The sequence below is a fragment of the Microtus ochrogaster genome, chromosome 21, assembly GCF_000317375.1.
Source record: "Microtus ochrogaster isolate Prairie Vole_2 chromosome 21, MicOch1.0, whole genome shotgun sequence".
NCBI classification, from domain to species: domain Eukaryota; kingdom Metazoa; phylum Chordata; class Mammalia; order Rodentia; family Cricetidae; genus Microtus; species Microtus ochrogaster.
The window spans coordinates 11623625-11634307 of record NC_022022.1 but is presented as its reverse complement, the minus strand read 5'-3'; the positions used below and the strand labels follow the sequence as shown (position 1 = coordinate 11634307).

The 10683-nt window shown below is 45.0% G+C and overlaps 2 protein-coding genes across 7 annotated transcripts in view; one reads left to right on the top strand and one right to left on the bottom strand.

Annotated features, from left to right (window-relative positions):
* Positions 1-4340, bottom strand: part of Ap4b1 (adaptor related protein complex 4 subunit beta 1) — a 16451-nt gene extending 12111 nt beyond the window's left edge. For 2 of the 3 annotated variants that reach the window (XM_026784018.1, XM_005357145.2), the window contains exons 1-4: positions 3687-4147; positions 1330-1554; positions 594-724; positions 122-269 (exon numbers count right to left, since the gene is read on the bottom strand). In XM_026784018.1, coding sequence (XP_026639819.1) covers positions 122-269; positions 594-724; positions 1330-1554; positions 3687-3799 — 617 coding nt within the window. In that variant the 5' untranslated portion in view covers positions 3800-4147. Of the gene's footprint in view, positions 1-121; positions 270-593; positions 725-1329; positions 1555-3686; positions 4148-4263 lie in introns of those variants that run through there. The other variant, XM_013349893.2, reaches the window with a different exon arrangement.
* A 16-nt stretch (positions 4341-4356) lies between these two features.
* The window catches only part of Hipk1 (homeodomain interacting protein kinase 1), an 84675-nt gene continuing 78348 nt past the window's right edge, over positions 4357-10683 (top strand). For 3 of the 4 annotated variants that reach the window (XM_013349889.2, XM_026784017.1, XM_005357143.2), the window contains exons 1-3: positions 4446-4784; positions 5475-5640; positions 6467-6649. In XM_013349889.2, the coding sequence (XP_013205343.1) occupies positions 4596-4784; positions 5475-5640; positions 6467-6649 (538 nt within the window). In that variant the 5' untranslated portion in view covers positions 4446-4595. Of the gene's footprint in view, positions 4785-5474; positions 5641-6466; positions 6650-10683 lie in introns of all 4 variants that reach the window. The other variant, XM_005357144.2, reaches the window with a different exon arrangement.

The following is a 10683-nucleotide window of genomic DNA, read 5'->3' as shown; positions in this document are numbered from 1 at the left end:
CCAGGCTGGTCTCGAACTCACAGAGATCCGCCTGCCTCTGCCTCCCAAGTGCTGGGATTAAAGGCGTGCGCCACCACCGCCCGGCATGATTCATATTTCATAATAAAAAGAACATCCAAACCTATTTAAGAGATGGTGGGCAATGGGCTTATTAATGACAACACCTCCTTCCTGTTTTAAAATTTCCTCTAGAGACCTCAGACAGTTCACAACCACAATTGGATCCTGGTCACGCAGGAGGCTGTATAACTCATTGACTAGAGCACCATCTGAAACAAAAACCAAAGATTACAAATAGAGAAAAACTTGAGTCATAGGGACAGTGGCTCTGGGCAGACAAAGCCACATCTCTGCTAAAACAAAAAACAAAACCAAAAGCAATGACAAATAACATCATTTTGGGTATCAGATAGGATATACAAATTGAGAAATTTCTTTCAAAGACTGAAAAGAGGAGCTGGAATAAAAACAGACATCTGATTTAGAGAGACATGCACACTGTCGTCTTCTACCAAGCCACATTTTTTTCTTCTTCTGAAATTATACACACCATAGAGGCACAAGTGAATACTGAGCACGGCAGATGATCTTACCCACTTCAGAGTCTCCATGAAGATGATGCATCTTGGCACAGCCAAGGACTGCCACTCTTCTGACATAGGAAGCCTTATCCCGCAGACCATTAAGAATAGGCTGTTGGATATATTCCTGCACACCAGGCATCCTGAAACGCATTCTAGAGTCAGGCAGATCTTGAAATACCAGCTTTGACATATTTAAGTGTGATTTAATAATTCATATTTGAACGTCTATGTGTCAGAGCTCAAGGAATTGGAGAAAGCCTCTATCAAATTTAAAAAGCTATAATATGATTTTTCTGTTTGGAATACTGCTTCAGAGGCAGCACAAATTGTTACAATAATAGCTTATTAAACATCTTTTTTTTTTTTTTTTTGGTTTTTCGAGACAGGGTTTCTCTGTAACTTTAAGCTGGAACTAGCTCTTATAGACCAGGCTGGCCTCAAGCTCACAGAGATTTGTCTGCCTCTGCCTCCCGAGTACTAGGATTAGAGGCATGCGCCGCTAACACCTGGCCTTATTAAGCATCTTTAACTGAAACTCAGAACTATTTTACCAAGAAAACCACCTTTAAATAAAACCATGAGATACAGTTTGGAAGGTCAAAGTGATAGCTGAAAATCTTGAGTTCAAGGAAGAACAGTACTTTCCTTAGTATTAGGGAGTATTAGGGACAGTAATGAGCTGTCCTCATTAAAAATCTGCTAATCCATCAGCCACTGAGGGCCAGGCAGGAGTAAAAGTGCTCACCTGAGGCTGCACATGCTCCGTAGAGCCAGTCCTCGCACCATTGGGTTGGGGTCGGAGCAGTCTTTGCATAGTGTATTGATAGCCAAGAGTGCCAGGTCTGGTTTCAAAGGTGCGTATGTGCCCATATACAGATAAACCAACTTTTTCTGAACAATATCTACAGTGGCACTGGCCTTCACCATTTCCATGAAAACACCAGACATGTCCAAGCCCTGAGTCATGTGCCTGTAAAACATAGAAAGAACAGAAAGAAGTAAAACACACAATCCCCAATCTGTAAGAGGAATTTTATTTATATATGTTCTGGTTGTCTAACTAAATTATGATCTCTCAGCGAGCTATACTTGTGTCTACCTTGTCTATTACAACACACAACTTCCTATTATGGGCCTGTAACTAAGGATTCAACACTTGAATCCTTAGTCCACTGCAAGAAAATGACACAGAGATGGTACATTCAACTTTTATCATTCCAAAGATATGATAAGGGGACAACATCTTTCGAAGGTATAGGCTGGAGAGGGAGCTTCATGGTTAACTGGCATTTGGTTGTTCTTGCAAAAAAGTTGAGTTCAGCCGGGCGGTGGTGGCGCACGCCTTTAATCCCAGCACTTGGGAGGCAGAGGCAGGCGGATCTCTGTGAGTTCGAGACCAGCCTGGTCTACAAGAGCTAGTTCCAGGACAGGATCCAAAACCACAGAGAAACCCTGTCTCAAAAAAACCAAAAAAAAAAAAAAAAACAAAAAAGCTGAGTTCAGTTCCCAGCACCCACATGGTAGCTTATAACCATCCATAATTACAGTTCCAGGGGATCTGAAGCCTTGTGACACACACAGGCACCAGGCATACAATCTGTACACTTACAATGCAGGAAACTTACTCATACACATAAAAGTAAAAATGGAAAGCTGGGCATGGTGACGCACAACTGTAATCTGAGCACTTGTTAGGCAGAGGCAGGTGGACCTCTGCGAGTCCGAGGCCAGGCTGGTCTACATAGTGAGTTCCCAGAACAGCCAAGGCTGTCTCAAAGCAAGATAAAAAACAAACAGAGCAGGTGGCAGGTGTAGCCTCAGATGTTTAGAAATTCAAGATCAACTAAGAAGGCAGCCAAGAATATCACTGATTTAAAAACTCCAGTGTGAGTACTTGAACGGATGCACAGAACACAGACCAAGAAGATCCGCATCCACATGCTACTACGGAAGTCAGAAAACACTTCTCACAGAATGCTCTGGCTAAACGATCAGTTGGTTAAGCAAATGGGATACAGCTAACAATACACTCTATAAGGCGTGGACAGGAAGTGAACCTTTGTTCCTTGGGTGACATAATACCAAGTTTGGACTTCATTCCACTGGCAGTTTCTAAGTGGAACCACGCTACTACATAGGACCAGCTGAGACGTTTCTTAAAAATACAGTCCCTGGATTCTATCTCATCCTAATGAACTCAGAGTCAGTTCCCGGGTCACACTTCTTTAAAAAGCACCCCAAGGGACTTTTGTGCCCTACTAACATTTTTGAGCTATAGCTACAGATTAATTATGTGTTCAAATGTATATAACCAAAAAGTCCCAAATGGCCGGGCGGTGGTGGCGCACGCCTTTAATCCCAGCACTTGGGAGGCAGAGGCAGGCGGATCTCTGTGAGTTCGAGGCCAGCCTGATCTACAAAGGGAGTTCCAGGACAGGCTCCAAAGCTACAGAGAAACCCTGTCTCGAAAAACCAAAAAAAAAAAAAAAAGTCCCAAATGAAGGGAGGCGACAAGACCACTTATTAATAAATTACCACAATAGGCTGTGCTTATGGCAGCCTGAGCCAACACTACAGTCTCAATAACAAAGAGGAGATTTTTTGAATTTTTCAAACCATTAGTGTCGTCAAAGTTGACTATCATGTTTAGTAGGATGCCTGGTGACATTCATAACACAAATACAAGCAGAATAGCAGGTCTGACGAGGAGAAGAATGCTAGTATTAATTTGGCCATATCTTTGAAGAACTATCCAGGTGGAAATGCCAAGCAAGCAGAGGGATAAATAGGTTTGCATCTTAAATAATAATAATGATGATAATAATAATAGTAATAATAAATGGAGAACTGTACTAGCTTAAGTCATGGCACCAGGGGTCAGCAGCATAACTGCTGAAGTCTGTGACGTGAAGGAAACCTCTCAGCTGGGGTAGGAAGACTAAAGTGACTGACAATCCAGAAATACAGTCTCAAGGCCAAAAGAGACAACTGCCGTGTTTGCAGGTTCATTTACTTTCTCAGAGTGGGTGCCGGAAGAGGATTAAAAGTAGGGCAGGGTGGGGAAGGTGGGGGTGGGAATTAGAATTCTAAGGTCGGTGATACCTAATAACTCGCTGGATGACATTCCGGTAGCGCAGCCTATCAGCCTGAATATGAGGGTTACACAGAGCCTTCTTCAGTTCCTTCACCACCTCCTCGGAGCCAAGGTATGGCATCTTCGCCAACAGTCACGGGGCCGTTTCCACAGACCCGTGGCGAATCCGTGGACTCCTTCTAGTCCCGATGTGGGAGCCTGAGTAGAGGAAATGTGGACAGGGAAAACCTTAAAGGCGAGGTGTCACTTGGCAGTGCCTTCCCCAGGGCGGAACACAAATGTCACCCCTCGGGCCTCTGGCGAGCCCGGCCACGGCCCTTCAGGCGCCGACCGGAACCCCGCAGGCCATTCGCTCTGCCCTCGGGTGTCCTCAACTATCTCTAGGCCCGGTTAGGCATTCACTACCAAATCAGCGAATGGCAGATCTATCGCATCCTTGCTCTCCAGTCCCAGCCGCCGAGGCCATCAATCAAAGGCCCAGGCAGCTTCCTGCGGAAATCCCGCCCCCTTGCCCTGCAACGCGCCGAGCGCCGAGCGCAGGCCGGACCGACCTGGGGGAGTCCCCCACCCCCACCCCGCACACACCTCTCGGCGCAGGCGCGCAGCTCGCCGTGCCTGGGCCGCGACCGACCGTCGGCGATCGGCTACTTGGGTCTGTCTCCTCGCCGCCGCGCGCTTTGTCAAAGTGTGGGCCCTGGGTTCCCGCGCGCGGGTGTGAGTGATGCTCCCGGAGCTTCTTCCGCGTTGGGCTCTTCCACTTTGGCCGCCTTCTTTTGGCTCACTCTCGACTTCGTCCACCTCTGGGTTGCTTTTCCCTAGTCCTTGCGTCCGCATGTCGTCGGCCGCAATCGTGGAAGCCTCACGCGGGAGTGCCGTTCCTGCGAAGACCCCGCGGGTGGCTTTCCAATCCTGCCACCATGAATGGGGTCGTGATCCCCCAAACGCCCATTGCTGTGGACTTTTGGAGCCTGCGCCGTGCTAGTACCGCGCGGCTCTTCTTCCTAACCCACATGCACTCCGACCACACGGTGGGCTTGTCTAGCACTTGGGCACGGCCCCTCTACTGCTCCCCAATCACTGCCCATCTCCTCCACCGTCACCTACAGGTATTGGGGCTGGATTTGGCCTCTGAGACCTCTTTTAGGAATCTGGGTGGGGACTTACGATCTGTCACAGTTTGGAGATCACAGAGTGGGCGCCCTGAAGACTGAATTCTTACAAATGTGGGAGTTGATCCCAGAATAAAACTAGCCTCCAGCTAGCTAACTGAAGATTTTTAGTTGTAAATTTAGACAAGGAAATTATTCCTGTCATTTCATAGACGCTAGGCCAGTGCCTCCCTGGTTTTCTTTAAGAATCCACCAGACTGAGGATGTAGCTCATTGCTAGAGCATTTGTTAAACATGTGGAAGACCCTAAGTTAGATCCCCAACACTGCCCATCCCCAGTAATTCATCTGTTGTGCTAGATAAAATCATATTATCTGACCTCTCCTGTTCTTGTCTGATTCAGTAGGCATGGCCGGTATGAGCCCTGGCAGCCTGACTGGAATTTCCCACCCCTGTTGGGATTATGATAGAAGAAAGTTTGAGAATCTATCTAGATTGTTTTCAGATTCTGAGTTTAAATCGATTCAAAAGGTGGGGAGCCAGAAGAAGAAGGATAGATCGTTTGGGAACCCCTATTACAGCTTACATGAGAGTGTTTCAGGAGTCGGTCAGCTTTCCTTGATGGCTGTTAGTTCCTGATCCAGGAGAGGAGTCTGTGGTTAATAGGGTGACCAACTGTTTCCTCAGGTGTCTAAGCAGTGGATCCGAGCGCTGGAGGTTGGTGAGAGCCATGTATTGCCTCTCGACGAAATTGGGCAAGAAACCATGACTGTAACCCTTCTAGATGCCAACCACTGCCCTGGTTCTGTCATGTTTCTCTTTGAAGGATACTTTGGAACAATCCTCTACACAGGTGAGCCTCCCCCAAGATGTCCCTCTCTCCAGCTGTGTCATTTCTGAAGCTGCCTTCACCAAGATCGGCCTTGTGGCTTCATCCCATATAGGCACAGTGACCCTTTCCAACTGATTTCCTATTCTTTGACCATCTAAACCTTGTTAAGAACATGCAGGTAGAGGCTGGAGAGATGGTTCAGAGGTTGAGAGTTCTGACTGCTCTTCCAGAGGTCCTGAGTTCAATTCCCAGCAACCACATGGTGGTTCACAACCATCTGTAATGGGGTCTGGTGCCCTCTTCTGGTCTGCAGGTATACAAAGAGACCAAATGTTGTATACATAATAAATAAATCTTTTTTTTTTTTAAAAAAAAATAAGAATATGCAAGTAAAAACACAAGAGCAGGCTAAGTGTAGTGGTGGTACGTGGCTCTCATTCCGGCAGCCTCTGCCTCCCAGGTGCTGGGATTAAAGAGGTAAGTGCCGCCACCACCCAACTGGAATCTGACTTTTTTGTTTGTTTGTTTCTGGTTTCTTTGTGTAACAGCCCTAGCTGACCTGGAGCTAGCTCTCTTGCTTGCTTGTAGACCAGACTGACCTCACAGAGATATACCTATCTCTACCTCCTGAGTGCTGGGATTAAAGGCGTGTGCCACCACCACCCGGCTTGGCATTCTTGCATAGGCAAAACCCCAATCTACATAATAAGTAAATCTTAAAAACAAACAAACAAACGAACATAAAAATCCAGTAACTAATGCCCACCTGTTGCTGAAGGCGGGAGAGGCTTGCCTTCCATCCTTTGGTCTTCGCCCCCTTCTCCCACCTCCTATGTTGCGCTTCCAGGTGATTTTCGATATACACCATCCATGCTGAAGGAGCCTGCCCTGAGTCTGGGGAAGCAAATTGATACTTTATATCTCGACAACACCAATTGCAATCCAGCCCTGGTTCTTCCTACCCGACAAGAAGCTACTCGGCAGATTGTCCAGCTCATTCGGCAGTTCCCACAACATAACATAAAGATTGGTGAGTGGTTCCCTTTTTCTCTTGTTCGTGCTTAGTGAACCTAAATTCCTTGAAGGTTCTCATTATTTTCAAGTCTTTGTGCAGGCCTCACCTTCCTGGTAAAACCTACTATGATAATCTAATTTAAAGTTGAACCTTCCAGCTGGCTTGATGGCTTAGACCTTTAATCCCAGCACTTAGGAGGCAGAAGCAGCCTGGTGTACATAGTGAGTTCCAGTAAGAAAGACCCTGTCTAAAAAGCAAACAACAATTGAACCCTTCCCACCACCATTCTCAACCCTTCCCCCAGCTCTGTATTAACTCTAGGGTCTCACATGTGTTAGGCAAGTACTGTACCGTTGAACCCTCTTCTTTAAAATGTTTTTCTTTTTTTTTTTTTTTTTTTTTTTTTGGTTTTTCGAGACAGGGTTTCTCTGTGGCTTTGGAGCCTGTCCTGGAACTAGCTCTATAGACCAGGCTGGTCTCGAACTCACAGAGATCCGCCTGCCTCTGCGTCCCGAGTGCTGGGATTAAAGGCGTGCGCCACCATCGCCCGGCTTAAAATGTTTTTCTTCTTAGTGCTAAGATTACAAGCTAACACTAAGCTATAACAATGCTATAGTGCTGGCATTGAACCCAGGGGTTTTGTACCTACCAGGCAAGCACTCTGTCAACTGAACTAAGTCCTTACCCCCAAACTTACTCATTTTTATAGTACCTGTCACGTCCCTGTGTGTTCTGTACATATTTAAATATGCTGTTGCTTGTATCTCTGATAACGTACACACACACCAGTGTGAACTATAGCTCACTTTTAATCCCAGTACTTCAGAAGCAGAGACAGGCAGATTTCTGACTTTGAGGCCAGAAGAGTTTGAGGCCAACTGGTCTGCAGAGTGAGTTCCAGGACAGCCAGGACTACACAGAGAAACCCTGTCTTGGCTGGGGGGGGGGGGGGAGGGAATTGTAGTAGAACTTTAAGTGTATTTTAATAAATAAAGCTACTTAAAGAGCTGAATAAAACAGCCTCACTGGTCAGCCTTACAGGCAGTGGTAACACACACCTTTAATCCCAGTAGTCACACTATTTGCCATAAAAACCGGGTGGTGCATGACTTTTAATACCAGTGGTGCATGCCTTTAATCCCAGCCCTAGAGAGGAATATAAAACGGGAGGAGACAGCTCTCAGACAGTCTCATTCTGACATTCCTGGAGGTAGGATCACCATTTCAGACTGAGGTCAAGGTAAGAGCACCAAAGCTACGGAGAAACCTTGTCTCGAAAAACCAAAAAAAAAAAAAAATAAAGTAAATAAATAGGTATTTTTTTAAAAAAAGAAAAGAAACCGCAAAAAGGTAAGAGAAAGCTTTGTGTGTCAGAGAGGCAGCAGGCAATGCAACAGATACTTAGTAGACAAGGAAGCCGAAAGGCAAGAGGGGTGGAGTGTTATTAGCCATTTTGAATTGATTCTAAACTCAGTGAGGAGCTGTTGAATGATTCAAGTGAAAGAGAAGCAGTATTCCGCTTGTCTCATAATATATATTCCATAGTTTCCACGTGTAGTCCTTTTAACTGTTGCTGTTTTTTCTGCTAGAATGTAGGTTCTACCATGACAAGGTTCTTTATTTCTTATGGCTATATCCTAAGCGCCTACATAATGAGAAAGAGGTAGTCAGTAAATATTTGCTATGAGTTAATAGGAAGGTTGGTGTGCTTTAAATCGGTGCATTGAGAAAACAGCTGTTTGGTTGTTCTGGTGACTCCCTAGTAGTACACGATATTTGGGGAACTTTTTTTTTCTTTTTGTTTTTTTTCAAGATAAGGTTTCTCTGTAGCTTTGGTGCCTATACTGGAACTAGCTCTTGCAGACCAGGCTGGCCTTGAACTCACAGAGATCCATCCGCCTGCCTCTGCCTCCCAAGTGTTGGGATTAAAGGCATGTGCCACCACCGCCTGGCCATTTTGGGGACTCTTAAAGTTGCTTTTTGAGAAATAGTTTATGAAAATCAACTTAAAAAAAGACCCTAGCTTTTGTTCTAAATAACTTCTTTGGTTACTCCTAAAATTATAGGTCCTCAAAAAAGGAAAATGAATATCTCTTTTTTTTGGTTTTTCGAGACAGGGTTCCTCTGTGATGCCCTGGCTGTCCTGGAACTAGCTCTTGTTGACCAGGCTGACCTCAAACTCACAGAGATCCGTCTGCCTCCACCCCTTTGCCTCCTGAGTGCTGGGATTAAAGGCCTGTGCCACCACTGCCCGGCTGGAAAATGAATATATCTTAAAGCATATGCCCCAACTCTGAAAGGAGTTTCAAAATGGCCTTAAATAAAAATAATGAAAAAGATTATATGCCTTCCACGGTAACTACCAAACTGATTGAGAAATATTCCCCACCCTCAGGATTACTTAACTATTCATGAAGAAATACTCTCTGACCATTCTTGAAGTATGACATGCAGAATTTTCTCAGAGAAATACAGCTGGTTAGGAGAATGCCTGTGGTAGAGCTTGATTAATTGTGCAAAAATATGATTAGTCCTGCAATGTGCCATATATACAGTAGGAGGTGGGGATATAAATCTGAATAAAATATGGTGTCTGGTGGTAAGGGCTTCCTGTCTATTAAGGAAGGACACAAAGTAGGAAAAAGATGTATAGAGAGCAGAAAATCTTTTGCTCAGAGGTAAATTTGGATCATAATCAAGGGTAGTGGATATACAACAAACTTTCTTCCGAGTTCATGGTTTAGTCGTGAGGCTGTAAAGTCTGAGGACAGTGGTTAAATAGCCTCTCCTATATCTCTTACCATAGCCACTGCTAAAATTCACATTTGCGTTTCTTCTGTGTATACCTTTGGCCTTCCAGATGGAACTTCAATTTCCAGTTTCTCATTCAGGCATTTCATAGCTCTGTCATATTTTGATTGTCGTATTCTGATGATTAGAATTCATACTTTTCTACCTTACACTGCTCAACAGCCCCGCTTCATCTATAGCATGAGGTTCTAACTCTTTGTTTTTTTGAGACAGGGTTTCTCTAGCTTTTAGAGCCTGGCCTGGAACTAGCTCTTGTAGACCAACCAGGCTGGCCTTGAACTCAAGAGATTGCCTGCCTCCGCCTCCCAAGTGCTGGGATTAAAGGCATGCCCCACTACCGCCAGTTCTGTTTCAGTACTTGGAAGGCCCACTACTAAATGACGTTGGTTGGGCTGGAGAGATGGCTCAGCCATTAAAGGCTAGGACAACCAAAAATAAATGACATTGGCTTGTCTTTCTAGAGCCATAGCTCACTAATCATCTGCACTTTAGTAACACTGAGGTGGGTCCTCTTCAAATATTTTTCACTATACCCTTTCCTTACTGGTTAACCCTGATCTATCCTTCAAGATATAGCTCAGTTTCCTTTGAGCCAGAACGGTCATCTTCCATTAATTTGCCAAAATGACAAGCACAAAGGAGAAGAGGAAATTTACCTGATGTATAGTCTCTAAGCCTTTTGGAAAACATGGAGGTATTCCTTTGGCTGCATATATGTGAATGTTCAGGCAGGTGGATATTACTGACATCAAGAGACTGGGTTCTGTTCAAAAAGGAAGTGTTACAATTACTAGTATTACCCAGAATGCTCTTGGCATTGTTGTAAACAAGCAAGTTAAAGATAAGGTTCTTGCCAATAGGACTTTGAGCATATGGAGCACTGTATGGAGTGAAAGGGTATATAGAACAGGTGAAGGAAAATGGTCAGAAAAGTAAAGGCCAAAGAGGAAGCCCCCTGGGTTCAACTGCAGTGCCCACCTGTGCTGCCCAGAGAAGCACTCGGCATGGGAACCCATGGGAAGGAGCCCGTGTTGATCTGTGAGTTCATGGCTTAATAGAGATAGGTAATGAACAAATCGGCTCTAGATCGTACAAGCAAGGTTTTTTTTTATTTTGTTTTGTTTTTTGGTTTTTTTTTTTGTTTTTTGTTTTTTGTTTTTCGAGACAGGGTTTCTCTGTGGTTTTGGAGCCTGTCCTGGAACTAGCTCTTGTAGACCAGGCTGGTCTCGAACTCACAG